The sequence below is a fragment of the Muscardinus avellanarius genome (genome assembly GCF_963383645.1).
Source record: "Muscardinus avellanarius genome assembly, chromosome: 9".
Lineage (NCBI taxonomy): Eukaryota > Metazoa > Chordata > Mammalia > Rodentia > Gliridae > Muscardinus > Muscardinus avellanarius.
The window spans coordinates 54613208-54634167 of record NC_137795.1 but is presented as its reverse complement, the minus strand read 5'-3'; the positions used below and the strand labels follow the sequence as shown (position 1 = coordinate 54634167).

Genomic DNA, 20960 nt, shown 5'->3' with positions numbered 1-20960 from the left:
TGCTTTATGACCTGAAATTACTTGAAAATTATTTAACACCTCTACCGTGTAAATCTTCTCTAGCACAGCTTTCTCACAGAGTTGTTTTTTTTAATGTTTACCCATATTCTAGTTCATTAGAACTCCGCTATCCCTACTGGTTTTGTAATTCAAAGCTTACAATGTTGGCTATTTCTTAGCCATTAATATATTTTACAACCTTTGAAAAGGATTGCTCTTATATGCAGTCAATCATAAGCTCTTAATTTATTTTATGTTGTGCATAGATGCTACATGGATCCCAAACAACCCTTCATTTTAATGTTCATATTCTTGTGGAATCCCTGTCTTTAAGTGTGAGCTGGACATAATAACTTGATTCCATTGAGTAGAATATGGAAAAAATTGGAAGATGTCACTTTCAAGATTAGAGTACAGAAAACTATTGGTCCAATCACATATGTGTGCTTTCTCTTGCCTCTTCTTCTTCTCCCTTCTCCCTCCCTTCATTCCTTCCTCTCTTTGGTGAAGTGAACTACCATGTGATGAGCTGTTGTACATAGGTTCACATGAAAAGTAGCAAAGGTGACCATCAAGGAACTAAGGCCCTGTCTAACAGCCCTCTAGTAACTGAAGCCTGCTGGTAATCATAATCACACTGAGGCTGGAAATGGTCTTTCCCAGCCAGGCCTTCAGGTGATACCAGTCTTGGAAGTCAGTTTGAGTGCAGGGTAGTGAGAAACCCTAAGCAAGAGATCACAGCTAAGCAAGACATGGCTGGATTGCAGACCCATGGGAAATATAAGACAGCAAATATTGTTTTAGGCCTAATTTTGAGGTGAATTGTTACATGACAATATATAACTTAAGAGTCTACAATCAAAAATGCTGTATTTAAAAGTATGAGTCTAGGAATGGTTGAATTCCAATCTCTTCATTTATTTAATTTAAATCCGATTTTCTCACTTATAAAGTGAGGATAATATTAGTATCTACTTGCAAGGTTATTGTAAGTTGAAATAATTTAATATGAAAAAGAAATAGAAACAAAGCCTGAAATTTTTAATATTTTATATTTACCAGCTCTAAATCACCCTGCTACCACTCTGTTTTCAAAGGTATATCATTTATTTCTTCTGGACTACTAAAACACTTCTTAACATGTTTTCCTGATTTTATCTTTATTCCCATTCTTTTCATTCTGCATTTCACCAAAATACTTTTCTTATGCAAATATCATTAGTCTAGTTAATTTTCTTTAGTGGTTTCCCATGAAAATTGCACTGTATTTTAACATTATCTATATGACTAACAGGAAGTTTTCTCCCACCTTTTAGAACCATTATTATCTTGCTCTATATGATATAAACAAGTTAACTTATTAACTATTCTACATTCTTACCTGACTCTGACGTTTGTAGTCCCCCTGCCAGTTTCCATTTCATAATAGAATGATTATCATTAATAAAATCTCATCTCTCCCATGGAAGAGATGCTATGTGACTCTTAGTATGGTTTTCCTAAGGTCACATTTCCTAAGTGCAGATTCACACAGCAGTGGTGCCAAGTAAACATTAGCAGGAAGAACAGTGTTATAAACTGAAGCAGAAACGTAATCTTAGAGGTAGGAATATAAGGAAAGATGGAAGTAAGTGTAAAAATTAATTTGGGGATAATAAAAACTTTCAAATGCTACAAAAGAGAGATATATAAAATATTTAAAATATATATTTTTCATTAAATTACCTTAATCATAAAATACACATTAATAATAGGCATTTATGTAGCAAAATATATTCCAAAATATAATTATATGCAAATGTTTATGTATGAAAATATATATAATTTGACAAGAAATAAAAACTTTAAAATCCAACTAGCACTTTAAGAGTAAAAAAGTAATCTCCCAATGTCTACATCCAATATTGTTGTATGGCACTATTTTTTGCAAATTATCTGTAACATTTAAAAATGTGAAAAGCATTGTAGCTTCTGGGATATAAGCATATCCATGTCTTAATGCCTTTGTCTTTAACTGCCAGGAAACCTCTCCCCTGTAGACCTTGCATGTCCCTTAGAGCATTTAGAACCACCACATAAGTTGTCTCCTTAGATGCTTTATATGCACCAACTCACCCTGACTTACAAATTTCTTCCTCTATACTAAGTACCACATTTAGTACATGCCTGTAATCCCAGACTTGGGGGACAGAGACAGAATTGCAAATTTTAGGCCAGCTTTAGCAAGGTAATGAGACACCTTTTCTCGACATAAAATATATATTTTAAAATGGCTGAGTGTGTAGTTCAGTGGGAGAATGCACCAGAGTTCATTACTCAGTATCAATAAATAAATTAATAAATTAATTTTATCATGTTAAATTACAGTTCTTTATAAGACATCTCTATTTTTTTTTTTACTTCTGAAGTCTGTAAGAATGTAGAAATAATATTCTAGTAATTCATCTTTATGTCGTATGGACTAGCACAGAACATGGTACCAAATAAAGATTAGGTGAATGATGAGCAGATGGGCAGTAGGACAAACAATTAGAATTCTCCAATTTCAAATATTTAAATATGCATTTAATGTTAGACTCTTGAACATGACTCCAGCTTATTTTATAAAGTAATAGTAATTACTTTGAACACATCATCTAGAAAGTCAGGAAACACACATTATATTTAGAGAACAAGATTAAAAGTTCCAAAAATATCAGATAAGTTGTACATGTGAAGAAAATTGATAAGAAATTTAGTTTGTTTACCTTTTCTCACAGTTCTAATTTTCTTCCTCCAAACCAGTAAGTATAGTATTGATTTTATGTATCATATATGAATACATCCTCTTAAAGCATGCTTGTTATTCATCATATATGCTAATATAAGAAATCTACATTATTATTTTTTATTTGAACTTTAAGTCACACTATTTAAACATTAACAACTAGACAAATTATCTATGCTCTGCCACTTATTAGTGATGAAAGCCTGGCCAAGTTATACAGTGTTTCAAAAGTTATAAATATATCAGACATAAAACTAATAATATTTCCCTTCTAATAAAGTTGTTAGAGATCTAATAAGATATATATGAAGCTTTTACTGATACTCAAATTATAGTAAGCTGTGATATAGCTTTAAATATTAATCTTTAGTTATTATCTTTGAAAAATATATTTTTACTAGTCAAATTATATCATTATGTAAAGTCTTTATCAGTTTTTTCTTCTCCTTTATATATCTTCAGTCTTTTCACTCTGCTGCTTCTCACCCTTAGACTGTCTCTTACTTATTTCTCTTTTCCCTAGAGTTCCTTTCTCAGAAGTCTCACCCTCAAACCACAACCATGTTTGTCTTAGTTACCAAACTATGAGGAGTCAGTTCGTCTTCACTAATTTTACTTCCTGTCTTATTATTTATTCTTTCATTTATTGTAATCACACTGTAGAAACTATATTTCTCACTATCACCAATAACTTTCGAACTGATAAAAGATTGGTCTAAATCTGCCTTTTTGTGGTACCTCTACAGTATGTAGCATGGATAAGTAATTACATCTTTTTTCTACCACTTGTGCTTCCTATAGCCTCTGATTGCTTCATTTCAGAATTATCTCATTTTGTTCTCATACCTATTTCTAAATATTCCTATTTCATATACTAGTTAATTTCATTGCATTTTTAACTGTCTTCTTGAATTTTCTTTTCTCTAACAGTTCTTTAACTGATTTATATACTTTTTCTAATACATCATAAGTATGGAAGGAGTAGATGCTGTTATACAAGTAAATATATAAAATATTATGAGTTGGCTCTAAATCACTTAAAATATAAGTTTTATCTGTTTCATTAACCCTTTGTTTTTTATTTATTTATTTTTTTTTTTTTTTTTTGCGGGTCTGGGGGTGGAACCCAGGGGCATTCAACTTCCGAGGTACACCTCCTGCCCTATTTTGTATTCTTTATTTTGAAACTGGGTCTCACTGCATTGCAGAGGGCCTCACTAAGTAGCTGAGTCCTCCAGTCTCAGCCTCCCGAATGCTGGGATTACAAGTGTGCGCCACCACGCCCGGCTGCATTAACCCTTTTAGACATGTGTTCCCATTTAGCACTAAATTTAATTAGCAAAGATATTAGTCTTTTGTTTAAACATCTGCTTAGATTGAATATAGTAAACATCTAACAATATAGTTTGTAATTAGCACAATGTCATATTACCACTTATTAAAAGAAAAATTAGAAATTATTATTATTCATAATTATATTCTAAGTTGGGCAAAGTTGAGCATCAGTGATTCTTGGTACTTTGGCAGGAAGATCATAAGTTCAAGGCCAACTTGAGCAACATAGCAAGACTGTCTTGAAAATAAGATGCCATTCTAAATTACAAACATTGTCATTTTTAAAAGATTGGTTGATGTGGGATATGTACACAATAGAATTTTACTCAGCCATAAGGAAAAACAAAATTATATCATTTACAGGGAAATGGATGGAACTGGACAGCATTATGCTACATGAGATTAGTCATTCAAAAAAGTAAGAAATCGAATGTTCTCCCTAATATTTAGAAGCTAGGGAGAAAATGGGTCATAGGAAGAACTCTAGACAGAAGAGGAGAATCAGATGAGCAAATAAGAAGGCCTGAATGGGGTGATGGGAGAGGAGAAAAAGGGAAATTCCCCAATGTACATGATGTACATTCACAAACATATCAAAGTCAATCACTATGCCAAACATGAGGATGGAGGGGGAGGGAATGGGGTGGGAATTGGGGAAGGGCTAAATGAGTGATGTGTGCATGTATGCCTCCACCATCTTGTACTCTACTAAGATGTATGACTACAATGCACCAATAAAATTTTAAAAAGATTAGTTGAAAAAGCTTGTCTACCCATTAAATAATAATATAATGCTAATAGAAATAACCAACCTAAGGAGACTAATAAAAAACCTATGAGGAGCCGGGCATGGTGGCATATGCTTGTAATCCCAGCATTAGGGAGGCTGAGAATGGAAGATCGCGGTTCGCAGTCAGCCTCATCTACTTAGTGAGGCCCTCTGCAACTTAATGGGACCCTGTTTCAAATTAAAAAGAATAAAAAACAGGGCAGGGGTTGTACCTTGGAGATTGAATGCCCCTGGGTTCCATCCTCAGACCCGCAAAAAAAAAAAAAAAAAAAAAAAAAAAGCCTATGAGGACTGTTTCCACAAACAGAGATTTTAGTACAGTAAGTCTCAAATTTAAGTAACAAGGTTGCATATTCGAAAAGTAAATTTACTTTGCACTTCCTCTTTCTTAATGTTAAAAGCATATGAAGTATGGCTTTGTGTTTAGCCATAAATCCTATCTTCATTTTTGAACCTTGATATACATATCTTAGTTATAAATACAGTATAATACTCTTTTGTTATTATGACCAACTACCTGGAAACATCTACTTTGCACAAAATAGCTTTAGTCAGCTCACACTTCAGAAGGTTCAGGAGCATGGCACTGACATCAGCTTATAGTGATGCTATTAGAATAAAGGGAGCATGTGCTGGAGGAAGAGTTCACAGGGCCCATCAGGAAGCCAGATAGGCTGGGTCCCACTAGACCTCACCCCTTAAAGATTCCACACCACCTGTGCACTGCCAGAAAGACCCAATGAACAGAATATGTATTTTATTGAATGTAGCAAAACCATCTCTCGGGTGTGGTGGCACACCCTTGTAATCCCAGCATTTGGGAGGCTGAGACAGGAGGATCGCAGTTCAAAGACAGCCTCGGCTCCTACTTAGTGAGGTCCTTTGCCACTCAGTGAAACCCTGCTTCAAAATATAAAAATAGGACTGGGGATGTAGCTTGGAGGTAGAATGGCCCTGTGTTCCATCCCCAGTATCACAAAATAACAACAACAACAACAACAACAACAAAAAGACCTGATTTAATAAAAAGGGATGGAGGAAAGGAGATACATATAAACACATATATACGTAAAAATATTTACCTTAAAAAACTTTCAAAGTGTCTTTATAAAATACATGATACAAATTTTAGAAAAGAAAGGTTAATCTCTTTGGGGCTTTCCAGATTATAAGGCAATAAATGTCACAGAGACGGCATGTCTAATGCTCTGTCCAGTGAGGCAGAAACTAGTTTTCTGCTTGACTGCTTAGCCCAAGAGCAATGACTGTCCACAAGAAAGCAAAACAAACTGGGACAAGAGGTGATTAAGTAAAAGCTTTAAGCTGCCTGACAAAACGCCAAGTGCATAAAATTTTCACAATATTTATGGAAGACTATTTTTGTCTATACTACTAAGCTTTGATAAATAACTTGTGTATGACTTTTAAATCTGTTCTATTACATTGTTTTTAGAGTCCTATAACTTAGTTTCTCACATGTTTATTGGCAGAAGAATCTTACAGTTAGAGAAAACTTACTTTTAAAAAAATTTCAGTTATGTTCGTAAACAGTAAATTCTTCTTGATAGCTATGCAGATTCAAGAGCGTTTTGTTTATTTCCCATAAATTCTCATATTCATAATACTGTTTACTTAGTGTTTTGGTTCATGGAAACAGTTACTAAACTGTGAGACTCTTGTTTCAAAATTAAAATGAAATGGGGTTTGGGGTGGACCTCAGTGGTAGACTACCCCCATGGTTCAATTTCCAGTACCACAAAAAAAGAAAAAAATATTTATCCTCCTATTCAAAGTAAATTAAGAGTTTATATATGAGAGTAAAAATGGCATGGGACAAATGACCCTGAAAGTCATTCTGTTCTAATTTTCTGTATATTTTATTGCACAATTAAAAGGCAGAAACTATGTCAGCATTATAATCTTGGTGTTTAGTTCAGTGAAGTGCATGTAAGTATTTCTTATTATTTAACTATCCCTGTGCTTCCACAAAGGTTTTTTTCCCTTTTTTGTCTTGGTACTAATTTTTTTCCTAAATTATTATTTTTTTACAATAGCAGCAGTTTTCTGATTTTAAAATTAAGCTTAGCTATTTAACTTATCTTCCTTAGTAATTCTGGCATTTCTCAAACCAAATCATTATCTTCTTTATTTAAGGTTTGAATCACGCTCTCATTAAATCATTTATCCTTCTTTTAAACTTAGAGCAATAGAAAGCTCTAGCAAGCTTCATTGAGACTGGCAGTTTCTTATGCTTTAACTTTTTACAGGTATTGGAGTGGTAAAATTCTTTTTCAATATTTTATTTCCATTTTGATCTATTTCCTGTTGCTATAACAAAATACCTGAGGCTAGATACTTTATAAATAAAAAATGTTATTTAGCTAACAGTTTTGGAGACTGAAAGTCCAAAATCAGACAGCACCATTATCTTGATCTTCAGTGAGGGCCCTCTTAGCCCACATGATAGTCACAGTATGGTGGAGAAAAAGGGGAAGGCTGAGAATGGCCACGGCCATGAACCTGTGATTCTGATCCTCCAGCCTCAGCCTCCCAAATACTAGGATTACAAGTGTGAACCACCATGCCTAGCTTCACAGTAGCATTTTTTATTGGCATGGTATGCTGCTGATATTTAAAGAGTAGGGACCAGATATACAGCTAAGCATTTTAAAATGCACAGACATCCCTCCCAAGCATAAAATCATCTGTTACAAAATACCATTAGTTCCTCATGTAAGAAATACTGACTAATTATATTCATTGATGCTGGACCCTAAATAGTCATGATCTGTATCTCAGTACCTGACAAATTACATTACCACTTTCCATTCTTATGGCCAAAACAATTTTGGTCACTGTCTTGGGAAAACACTAAATGTTCTGCTAAAGCACTGCTAGATTATATCTACTGTTTCTGTGTTATCTGCATGAACTGCCATATTATCACTGAAGGAAATTAAATTGGGCTGTCACAGTTTTCTTTTTGACAAAGCCATCCTGATTGCTACCCAGGACAGTGCATCACAAGTCATTACAAATGATTGGACATTTATGATTCAATGGCCTGCCCTGGTATTTCACACGTTCTTGGAGTTAATTTGACCAGTATATAATAAGAAGTGTTGCTTTTTCCATCTGTAAAAGAAGAGAATCGATGAATTGAGATTTTAATATAGATACAGCTTTCAAATATTTGTTTTGTATTTTGCTATACATTTTTATATTTCATTTTCATTTCTGTGTTTGCATTGAGCATTCTCTGGATGTATTTTCACCGTACAGATATTAATGCCTCACCAACTCCAAATGAAACCACATTGTCCTTGATAATTCTCAAAAACTTTACATTTGATACTATTCTCTCCACTTAAAAAGTAATCTTCTGTTTAAATCCAATTCTTTAAGACCCACCCATATTTTCTGTTAGATCTCTTATGTCTTTTCTTTTTTTAAGCTGAAAGTAAACCCTTCTTTTCTAGACCCAAGTTCACTCCATTTATATACCCTTCTAACTCATCTGATAGGATGACCTTTAAAAGAAGGTTATGATGTTCTAGAGGGCATAACCTCTCTATAGAAAATGTACCAAAATATATCTTATTTATCAATGTATTTTACGGAATTACATTGTTTGAAAATAAATCCACAAAACTAAGAGGTATGAGATAGAACAATATCAGAACTTGTTCATAAAGAACTTCATATATTGGAACTTTTTAAATTAGGAAACTGGGCCAGGCGTGGTGGCGCACGCTTGTAATCCCCACGCTTGGGAGGCTGAGACAGGAGGATCACACAAGTTCGAAGCCAGCCTCAGCTACTTAGTGAGGCTCTCAGTAACTTAATGAGACTCTGTTTCCAAATAAAATATAAAATGGGTCTGGGAGTATATCCCGGAGGTAGAAAGCCTCTGGGTTCCACCCCCAGTACCACTAAATAAATAAATAAATAACGAAACTGACATACAAAGGATTTACCTCAAGACAAATATGTTTAGCCTGATTTGAACATTTATTCAAGACATTACATCCCTGTTAATACATAATTACACATCACATGGTATACCAATGTTATGTATAATTTTAATATTTTGCTGTATGAATTAATTAAAAAAAACTACCTCAGTCATCTGCCAAATAGTTATTGATGTTAATATCAGAAATATGCTTCTAAAGTACTATATCACTAGAAAGATATGGGAATATATTTTATATTATAGATACAGAAAGTTATTCTTTTTTTGTGTGGGTCTGGGGATGGAACCCAGGGGCATTCAACCTCCAAGCTTCAGCCCCTGCCCTATTTTTTATTCTTTGTTTTGAAACCGGGTCTCACTGAGTTGCAGAGGACCTTACTTAGTAGCTGAGGCTGTCCGTGAACTGTGATCCTCAGGTCTCAGCCTCTCGAATGCTAGGATTATAAGCCTGCACCACCACGCCTGGCTAGAAAGTTATTTTGATGTTTGAAATAAACTTTCGTTATAATATATCTTGGATTTTTACATTTGTTCTTCTTTCAGTTAATCAGGAAGTTTTGAATGATGTCTTTTATTTTTAAATGGTAGAGAAGTGATTCATTTTCAAACTATAATTCCTAAAGAAGTCTAGCTTGGAAACTATATTAGGAATTTGGAGATCACTTCTACATACTACAGATAGTTAAATATTGTACTTACATGCAAGGTAGGTTATTAACTCTTATGTTTAGGAACTTAAAAAGTGAGCAAACATTGATGAATTACTATACTTGTTATGTTTTCTTGTTAGTCTCATCTAAAGAACCTAGTGATAAGTCTTATACTACAATAGAAAGCCAATCACAGATGGAAAAAGTGATTCAGTAGAATTTTTATTTGTTGTCTTCCTCTCTGTCCTGTGTCTTTGTTAGACATCAGAGCCTTTGGTGCTGACCCTACTAACCTCATGTACTCAGAATATGACCTAGTCCCTTTTCTGAAGCAACGTTCTGGATATTTGAGCTATTATGAGAATGTACCAGTCCTTGATCAGAATATTAAGAAGCAATTGTTATCTATATTAGAGAAAAATATTCTTCTATTTCTTGAAATGTTCATACAATTTTTAAGATATCCTTTAGATTGCAATATGTTAACAGATAACAGCCTAGTAGTATATAAGTAGTTATTTTTACTGACAGTTTCTAGTACATGATAGCCAGCAGTGTCTGTTTTGTTGTTTGTTGTTGTTGTTGTTGTTGTTGTTGATGATGATGATGATGTTGATGTTGTGATTTTTCTGCTGAAGGAAGGCATGAATGAACCAATGAGTGAATGGACTTGATAGGAAAATGAATTGATTTGCCAAAGTGGAACATTCAGGTTGTTTGACTGCTTTTGCTCTGTTCTGCATTTCTTTTGATGAAATAATTTCATCATTCCTCATTGCTGCTACACATTTGCAAATAAAGTATATTTTGAATAGTCACTAATATGGCTTTCACAGTACCAATGTTTGCACACCTACTTGAAGTCTTCTAACAGGATGCTGTATTATAAAGGACTCTGGCAGGGGAGAAAAACCTCTGGTAATTTATGAGGATTAGAATATCTTTTCACTTGACAACAGTATACTTTTATAATATTTTTCTGATAATGCCAAAATATTATCTCCTTAATTAATATTTGAAATCTGACTTAGATTTAGATACTCATTTGGTGAGAAATTACTCGGGCTTCAAAAAAAACTACTTTCTTTTTGGAGACATAATTCTTTTAAAAAAAAAACTGTAGAGAATTAAACTAACTTTGTTATATGGAATTTTTCTGTCAGATAATTTTACTGAAAACAAATGCTCAAAGTTTCTGTGATCACTTTGAACATAAGGACCTTTACCAAAATATTGATTAGGGTACATCCAGGTAAAGCATCTCTTGAGTAAAATAGTAGAGGAGAGAAGAAAAAGAAAAAAGTGTGTGTGCGTGTGTGTGTGTGTGTGTGTGTGTGTGTGTGTGTGTGTGTGTGTGTAATATATATAGTTGTTTTTTTCTGGTCCAATAACTAATTTAGACTATTAGTTTATTTACCTCTTAGAATTAATAATGTAAGAGTATAAGAAAACTGAGGTCCTGAGAGATTGAAACTTATAAAAGGTCTCATTCTCCCAGGTCATAGAAAGCAGAAATAGGATTCAGTCTAACAGAATTCAGCAGGAGAGACACTGTGTTGCACTACCTCTCATATGTGAGAGAGATAGCTGAAACCCTGGCAAGTCTTCACCTTTGTGACCACTTCTATAGTCAGGTGAAAGCTGATATGTTACCAAGTAGACACACCTAACAGCAAAACAATTTCTATATGTGGAGATATAGGTAGTTAGCTAGGGTAATTCATTTAAGTATCTTGCTTACTCTGTCTCTTCATGATTCACACCCATGCATGCCCAAATGTTACTCAACACAAGCTTATCTCATTAAGGATTATTGCTAATGTAATAAATAGTCATTTTGATAGTTCCTCATAATATATACTCCAGTTCAGCTAAATGAATTCTAAAAAGTTGAGAACTCTTAAAAATAGTCACAAGTTCTTATTTTTACCCTTTCATTTCTTCATCCAATGGATATTTGTACCCATCTAATGAATTCCTACAGTATTTTAAAATGTACTTGTCCACCCAGAAGTTTCTTTTCATTGTATTTTCTTTATTTCCTAGTAATGCTTTCTGTTTGTTTCTTCTTACCACAATCAGCATTTAGTTCATATTAGCTAGTGGTTTTTATCTTAATTCTTAGTTGTCTTTAATTGACATAATAGTGCACATTTATGAAGTAAATTGTAATATTTGATATATTGTATATATTGTATAATAATTATATCACTTATTTATCAAATCCATGTTCTATGGTAAAGAGTTCTTACTTTAAAATGTCTCCATATTATTCAATGCTAAAACAATTCCATGGTAGCAAAATTAAACACCCCCATTATCAAACTGTTTCAGAATATGATCATATAGTATGGGAAGCATTTTAAATTTTAAAAAATATATGCATATACTAAATATACGATGTGTATATCAAGGGAAAACCAACAGCATCTAATTTTCGGCCTCCTATTTAATACCATTGAATTCAGAGAACAAAAAGGTTATTGTGGAAAAACTTTTAAAATTATGAGACTTATATCTTTTAATATCTTAAAAAACATTAATAAAATAATTATAATTTATCAGTTTTCATTTTATCACTACTAATGATCAGCAAATATTCAAAGATATATATTTATAGTTAAAGATTTTTAAGATTTGAAATACAGATTTATTGAAAACTCAGTTTTCTATATAAATAATATTTTTGAAGTAATTATTTAATGGGTATTTAAAATGTTATCCAGTTTTCTTATTTGATCTTCTTAATAACTCTATGATATAGTTGTGCCTATTATAAAAGTGAAAATAATTGAGAGTAAAAGAAAAAATATGCTAGACAGCTGCCTTGGAAACATGACTTTCCATTATTTCTTCAGATTTCTTTGTGAGTAAAAAAGTGTATTTTTATAACCATCAGTTCTTTTTGCTTCATGCAGATATTGCTAGAGCATTAAGAAAAAACACCAAAGAACACACTACTGCTTGAAGAAAATATGGAACCTAAATGATCATGAAAATATTGAAATATTAAATATTAAATAAATTTAATCATTCTATTTTGGGGGAATTAAGGAATTTGAGGATTTCATTCTAAAACACTGCAAGATTAGAAAAGAAATGAGAATTTGCCAAGAGAGGTGCCATATGAAATATAACTTAGGCTTTAGAGGCCTAACAGAAATACTGTGGGAACAAATTCAGTAAGAAAGAGAGAGAGAGAGAGAGAGAGAGAGAGAGAGAGAGAGAGAGAGAGAGAGAAGAGGGAGAGGGAGAGGGTGTGAGTTCATATTTAGATGGAAATTCGGTTTTAAGAGTTCTCCGAGTTTATTGCTGATTTTAAAATTCAAAATTAATGTTATATGAGTTAAATGATTTAACAAGAAAAAATATTTTTCAGTTCATTTTATTGGTGACCAATATTTGGAATTATACCTAGATATTTATTTTATTATGCTATGATAGCTTAAAGATATACAAAATTATTTTTGTTTAAGTATTAATTATGATGGTTTTTTGATATTGTTTTCTTCTTATTAATAAAGTGCTATGTTTTGTTATTTTGGTTACAGACAAAAGGTTCTCAAACCATGACACCGTCTGGCACTCAGAAAAAAGTGAAGAGAACTCTGCCAAATCCACCTCCAGAAGAGTCTACCACAGGAACACAGTCAACATATAGCACAATGGGCACTGTGTCCAGGAGAAGGATCTGCAGAACCAATACCATGGCTCGAGCCAAGATTCTCCAGGACATAGACAGAGAGCTTGATCTTGTGGAAAGGGAATCAGCAAAGCTTAGAAAGAAACAAGCAGAGCTGGACGAAGAAGAAAAGGAGATTGATGCCAAGCTACGTTACCTAGAAATGGGAATTAACAGAAGAAAAGAGGCATTATTAAAGGAGAGAGAAAAGAGAGAGCGAGCCTACCTCCAGGGGGTTGCTGAGGATAGGGATTACATGTCTGACAGTGAAGTCAGCAGCACTAGACCAACCCGAATAGAAAGCCAGCATGGCATTGAGCGACCGAGAACTGCCCCCCAGACTGAGTTTAGCCAGTTTATACCACCACAGACACAAACTGAATCTCAACTAGTTCCTCCTACGAGTCCTTACACACAGTACCAGTATTCTTCTCCCGCTCTTCCTACACAAGCACCCACTCCATACACTCAACAGTCCCATTTTCAGCAACAAACTTTATATCATCAGCAAGTTTCACCTTATCAGACTCAGCCTACTTTCCAAGCTGTGGCAACAATGTCCTTCACACCCCAAGCTCAACCTACACCAACCCCACAACCATCTTACCAGTTACCATCCCAGATGATGGTGATACAACAGAAGCCACGACAAACTACATTGTATTTGGAGCCCAAGATAACTTCCAACTATGAAGTGATTCGCAACCAACCCCTAATGATAGCACCTGTCTCTACTGATAATACATATGCTGTCTCCCATCTTGGTAGTAAATACAATAGTTTAGACTTGAGAATAGGTTTGGAGGAACGGAGTAGCATTGCAAGCAGCCCGATATCAAGCATCTCTGCAGACTCTTTCTATGCAGATATTGACCATCACACTCCAAGAAATTATGTCCTAATTGATGATATTGGAGAGATTACCAAGGGAACAGCAGCATTAAGCACTGCATTTAGTCTCCATGAAAAGGATCTGTCCAAAACAGACCGTCTCCTTAGAACCACCGAGACTCGCAGATCTCAAGAAGTGACAGATTTCCTAGCACCTTTGCAGAGTTCCTCCAGACTGCATAGTTATGTGAAAGCAGAGGATGATCCCATGGAAGATCCTTATGAGTTAAAGCTTCTGAAGCATCAGATTAAGCAAGAATTCCGCAGAGGGACAGAGAGCTTAGATCACCTTGCTGGCCTTTCCCATTATTACCATGCTGATACTAGCTACAGACATTTTCCCAAATCTGAGAAGTATAGCATCAGTCGACTCACACTTGAAAAACAAGCAGCCAAACAACTACCAGCAGCTATACTTTATCAAAAGCAGTCAAAACATAAGAAATCACTAATTGACCCTAAAATGTCAAAATTTTCACCCATTCAAGAAAGTAGAGACCTTGAGCCTGACTATTCCAGCTACATGACTTCCAGTACTTCTTCCATCGGTGGTATTTCTTCTAGGGCAAGGCTTCTTCAAGATGACATCACTTTTGGCCTCAGAAAAAATATTACAGACCAACAAAAATTTATGGGGTCATCTCTTGGATCAGGACTTGGCACATTAGGAAATACCATACGGTCAGCTCTGCAGGATGAAGCAGATAAGCCTTACAGTAGTGGCAGCAGGTCCAGACCCTCCTCCCGACCATCCTCTGTCTATGGGCTTGATTTATCAATTAAAAGGGATTCTTCAAGCTCATCACTAAGACTCAAAGCTCAAGAGGCTGAAGCTTTAGATGTTTCTTTTAGTCATGCATCATCCTCTGCCAGAACTAAGCCTACCAGTTTGCCAATTAGCCAGAGTAGAGGAAGAATACCAATTGTGGCTCAGAATTCTGAAGAAGAAAGTCCACTAAGTCCTGTTGGCCAACCAATGGGAATGGCGAGGGCTGCAGCTGGACCCCTTCCCCCAATATCTGCAGACACAAGGGATCAGTTTGGATCAAGTCACTCATTGCCCGAAGTTCAGCAACACATGAGGGAAGAATCACGGACTCGTGGCTATGACCGTGACATAGCATTCATCATGGATGACTTCCAGCATGCCATGTCAGACAGTGAAGGTAAATTTGGCCTCAAACTCCCTTGTCACTCTCAAAACTCAAACTCTTATTTTTCTGCATGGTTAATTTTTCTTCTCCAACACTGTATTCTACCTTTCTTGGTATGTTACTTGCATGTTTACTTCAATTTTATTTCTTATACATGGAAATTTTTATCTTGTGTATAGACTTTGTGGCATGCTTTTCTTTATTTTTGATTTATTATTTATTGTTCTGTTTCTTAATTGTTTGCTTGATTTGTTTCATGTCTGCTTTTCTAAAATCATTATTAAATAATTCTATCAATAAAATATAGTCATCCTTTAAATCCATAGTTTGAAAGTTTTTCATTGTATGGTTCTTTCCATTCTGAGATACATTTAAAATATTTTGGTCAATTTCAGTTTGTGAAATTTTTAAGGGTTAGAGCCATTGATACTATTTTGCTAGACTTTGTAACAATAATTTGTGTCATTTTTCTCTTCACTAGTTCAGAGGATGTCCCCTTTTTGAAAACTTTTGGAAAAGTCTCTGATGTTAGCATAATGTAAAATTTAATAATTTTCATTAAATGAAAAATTTGTGTTTCTTCTCTTTTTCTATTAATACTATTATTGACAAATATGTACATTTTTCATTATATGCTTGAAAGCTTAGTACTAAATATCAAAGTAAATATTCTCACCATTATGTAGGAGACATTCTTTAGATTTATAATTGAAATTTGTAAACTACTTCTGGTATTTTAGCTATTTAGAATCCAAGCCTCCTTGATGTGAACATTTGGCTTTTCCTTGGTTTTACTTTTTGTATCACCCCATATTTTTGCCCGAAATAGTTTTGCCAGTTTTTCATGTTGAACAACATCTTTAAGACTAGCATATATTTAACCAAACACTTGCCTAAAGATTATTTAATCATATAGAACCATAAGTGGTTTAAAAAATTTATACTTACTATAAATATAGTTTTAGATATGAGGGAGAAGTATGCAGGGGTGTGAAGAATCTTGCTTACACCAAGAAGTCTCATGACTCTCAGTACTTTTTTCTTTTTATTTCCCTTTGTGGTTTATATTTTAATTATAGGGGGCTTGGAATTCTGAAAATAAAATATTTGTGATAAGCCAAAAGTATTATTAATTCATTCCTTTAGAAATCCCAAAAGACTCAACTAACACAAACATATTTCTTTTTAAATCAACTTTTTCTTGAGAACTTGCAGGAAAATATATTTTAATGAGAAGGCTTTTCTTTCTAATTCCTTATCTACACATAGATACAATGTTAGAAACTCAGCTCTAGAGATTTTTTAGAACTTAGACAGTCACTGTGTTTGAAGGAAGACAAAGTACCTTTTTCTTGTAAAATTCAGTAGACTATTTCACTTCTCTCCAGGCTGTTGGATTGACTATTTTTATTGAAAATTCATTCTTTAAGTAAAATACTGTATTAGGGTATCTTTTTATATTGCCAGTTATTTGAGTGAATCTATATTTACATAGCTTAACAAGAATTATAATATTGTGTGAAAATAATCTTTCCTAGGTTTTTACATTTTTTCAAAAACATGTTTATATATAGTTTATACATGTATAATGATTGTTGCAGAAGAGGAAGAAGGCCAAATTTGTGATATAACAAGACAAAAACCCAGGACGATCTATGGCATAACTAAATGTATAAAGGACATATATATCATGAACATACATATTGAAAGAATTTTAAAAATAGACTTATTCCTCTCAGATTTTATAAACATAGGCTTGATAGATAATTCTATAGAGATTTCAATTGTGGCATTTATTTACATAACCATAAAAAATAACTATTTCTCTCATATATGTGTTTGAATGATATATATTCATAGTCATCAAAGACTATGAAAAAAATTGTTCTGATAAATAGTTGATAAGGCATCATGGAAATTGCAAAATTATGATATGTGCAAAATGATACCAAGGAAGAAAATAATTTATGTGAAATTTTTTTTTTTTTTTGGTGGTACTGGGGTTCCTGGAAGCCCTTCTACCTCCGGGCTACACTCCCAGACCTATTTTATATTTTTGAAACAGGGTCTCTTACGCCAGCGCGGCTGGCTTCGAACCTGCGCGATCCTCCTGTCTCCGCCTCCCAAGCGCGGGGATTACAAGCGTGCGCCACCACACCCGGCAATTTATGTGAAATTTAAAACTGAAATGTATTTAGAAATTAAGCAAGAATTATTTATAAAGATTGTTTTGATACATAATTAAAGCACAAACATAGCAAAATTTTATAAATATATTGATTTTTCCTACAAAGCAATGCTCTACTTTTTTTTTGAAATCTTAGATTCCTTGGGAACTTAAAGGAAAAGATAAGAACATTTTTCCTAATCACATAAATTGTGACATGCATGAACTGAATGTTAGAGACTTGTTAAACAAGCGTTTAGAAGATATAATCATATGTCTGTATCTGACTGTTAATAAAATAGCTTTGATCAGTTAATAGCATTATCCTCAAATATCATTATATGGACTTCCTTAAAAATATTTGATACAGAGAAGAATTAAGCTATGTAATTGTTCCCTGTGAATAATACTATACCAAAAATTTTACACATAAAAATTGAAGGAAATATTATCTACTTTTTTAAAAGGGGGATGTAAATCTACAGGAAATTTTTAAAATTAATTTGGAACATGCTATTATTTTTATGAAATTTATTTTTAAACGTGGCAGATAACAATGACAGATCTGAGAACTACAGATCTGAGAACTACAGTTATAAACAATTAACATTTATCTACAAATAGCTACAAATGATCCAATAAAAAGCAGATTCTTTCAATCTGATTGCTCTTTATTGATTTTATACCCTGTGAAAAGGAGATATTTTTGTTCCTTTATTATTAGAAATAAGATAAAATCAAAGTAGACAATCAGAATTAGAAATAAAATTTCAACTTTTTTATTGCTGCACTGTAATCATGCATCTTAATGGCATACAGTATGGTAGAAGTATACATGCACACATCACTCAGTAAACCAGGTTGGGAGTCTGCCTTATTTGTATAAATATAGCAAAGAAAAACATGTGTTTTAAAGAATTGTGTTTCATATGCCATTAAGAAAGCTTATTCAAGATACCCATTTATTGAAAATAGTATGTATTATTGTCTTCTTTCAATGGAAATACATAAAAGTCTATAACACATAAAACGACAATAGTGTGGTTGAGTATAATCCAGTATGTTTTCACAGATTGATGATTCAGTAATGATTTGTTTTAGCCAGGCGTGGTGGCCCATGCTTGTAATCCCCATGCTTGGGAGGCGGAGACAGGAGGATCACGCAAGTTAAAGCCAGCAGTTCTGGCTTAAGAGACCCTGTTTCCAAATAAAAAAGTATAAAAATGGGTCTGGGAATGTAGCCCAGAAGTAGAAAGGTTTCCAGCAACCCCAGTACCACCAAAAAAATAAATAAAAAATAAAAATGATTTGTTTTGTATTACTTAGTAAATGTCTATTATACTAAACATTTGTTGTAAATTTAGTCATTTGGTTTCAAATTAAGATTGTGCTATGCCATACGCTATTGTGTATATTGTGAAAAAGATAATGTATCCATTAATGAAACTCAGGGATAAATCAATATTTATCTTAAATATTTATTGTAAATAGCATATTTAACTTCTTTCTCTAGTTGATGGCTAATCTATTCTTCCTTCATTCTTCAAATATTTATTGACTATTATGTCATGTGCAAGGTATTATTTTAAATATTAAGGGAAGATTTTAAAAAAGCAAAGAAGATCTGAGCCTTGCCTTCAAGCAGCTTATATTCTAATAGGTGAGCTCAGTTAAGTACATGTGCAACCACAAACCAGGTACGTACTATCATATTTCCTCAAATCTAAGATTGACTACACCATGACACATCATCTCTCATTCCTTCTTTTTGGGAGAAAATGTTGTGGTTAAATATCAGCTCTGAGGTCAGGAGTGTAAAAGTGTATATGGTGCATACACTATTGAGTTTTCAGCCCTTCCAGCATATACGTGATAGAAATGGCCTGGGGAAATTTCTGAGAGGAAATTTTGGAAGAGAAGATTGTCAGGGATGTAGCCAAAAGTGGAAACCATTACAAGTTATTCAACAGTGTGACATTTTAGAAGCTACAACTTCAAGAAAGAATAGTTTGACAGCAGTTTCAACAAATCTTTCAGGATGGATACTTGAGAAGGATCTCTCCTGCCACTTAAAAAGCAGCAGTGCATTTTCAAAGACTAATAACAGGAACATTTTTACAGGAATATAACAATTATAATAGGCCAAATTTTATATACTAGGTAAAGTATAAGATTGGTTACTAACTGAAAGTTTTAGAAGATCTGAGTAATATAAATGACATGATGTGAAAATTTTAACTAAAAATCATATATTTTCAATTTGGTTGCCTTTTCAAAAACGTATGAGGTAAGGCCTTGTCACAGTGTAAGAGGTTCTGCACAACTTAATGAGACCCTGTTTCCAAATAAAAATAAAATAGAGCTGGGGGTATAGCTTGGAGGGAGAATACCCTTGTGTCAATCCCAGAAATACACACACACACAAACACACACATCAATTCCCAAACTGTTTTCTTAATCAGTGTTTTCTTTAGAGAATAGTAGTTTTATTAAAAGTTATAATAAATACATTTTATTATGGGACACATGTTCCTAGCAATAACATTGAGGTCCTCTTAGAAATAAATATTTTTATTTGTGAATGTCATAGAAATGTCCAAAAATATTCACCAACTATTAAAGCCAAAAGACACATATTTGTGCTGGTTTTAGATAATGATGGGAAGGTAACAGAAACCTCAATACTCAAGGAATAAGTTTTCCTTTGAATATTAATGATGGGTAGCAGATTGTAGGAAGAGGTGAAGAAGTGGGAACAAATGGACTAGGGCCAAATAGAATGACTCTTGTTCATTTATTCTATAACAATCTATATTTCATTTCATCCTGATTTAATATTTTAATTTATTTGCTGAGATTAACATCCAAGTACATCATTTTTTCTAGGTGATCCTTTGGTACATGATTTTTATTTGACATAATAATGAAAACAATGTTTCTGGTCCCATTGGGCATTGTGCTTGAAATGCATGTACGGTTAACAAGCTAAATGCATGTTAGCACTGCAGACCATCTGCTGCCCTTTACCATCTGTATTAGTTGTGGTTGCAATGTACAATATTTCTTTGGTCTCCAAAGCCTATCATTTACGTCGTGAGGAAACAGATTGGTTTGATAAACCCAGGGAGTCTCGTTTGGAAAATGGACATGGCCTGGATCGAAAACTTCCAGAAAGATTGGTCCACCCTAGACCTCTCAGTCAACATCAAGAACAAGTAAGTTCTGTATTTAGCAATCATTTAGATTCATCAACAACAACAAAAAGTTGTTTTATTCTAAAATGATCTCAATTATCCTAAATATTACTCAGTCAAGTTCGTAGGTGCTTTTCCTCAGTAACTTAAAGAAATACCCCACTTCACCAGCTCTGACTGATTGACATTGGATCATAACTATGATGCTTCTACCAAGCAATTTGAATATTCATTTCTATAATAGATAATTATTAAATTTTTTTGACAATCCAGTACTGATATACAAGAAGAATACGTGAATGACTCAAGAGTTTATAAGATTATTGAAGAAAATATATTTGTATATTTCAATGC

General features: G+C 33.5%; 1 protein-coding gene across 2 annotated transcripts in view; it reads left to right on the top strand.

Moving 5' to 3' along the window:
• The window catches only part of PCLO (piccolo presynaptic cytomatrix protein), a gene marked incomplete at both ends in the record, with an annotated part of 389946 nt that overhangs the window by 214554 nt on the left and 154432 nt on the right, over window positions 1-20960 (top strand). For both annotated transcript variants that reach the window (XM_080701058.1, XM_080701057.1), the window contains 2 exons: window positions 13070-15257; window positions 20491-20627. In XM_080701058.1, the coding sequence (XP_080557184.1) occupies window positions 13070-15257; window positions 20491-20627 (2325 nt within the window). The remainder of the gene's footprint in view (window positions 1-13069; window positions 15258-20490; window positions 20628-20960) is intronic.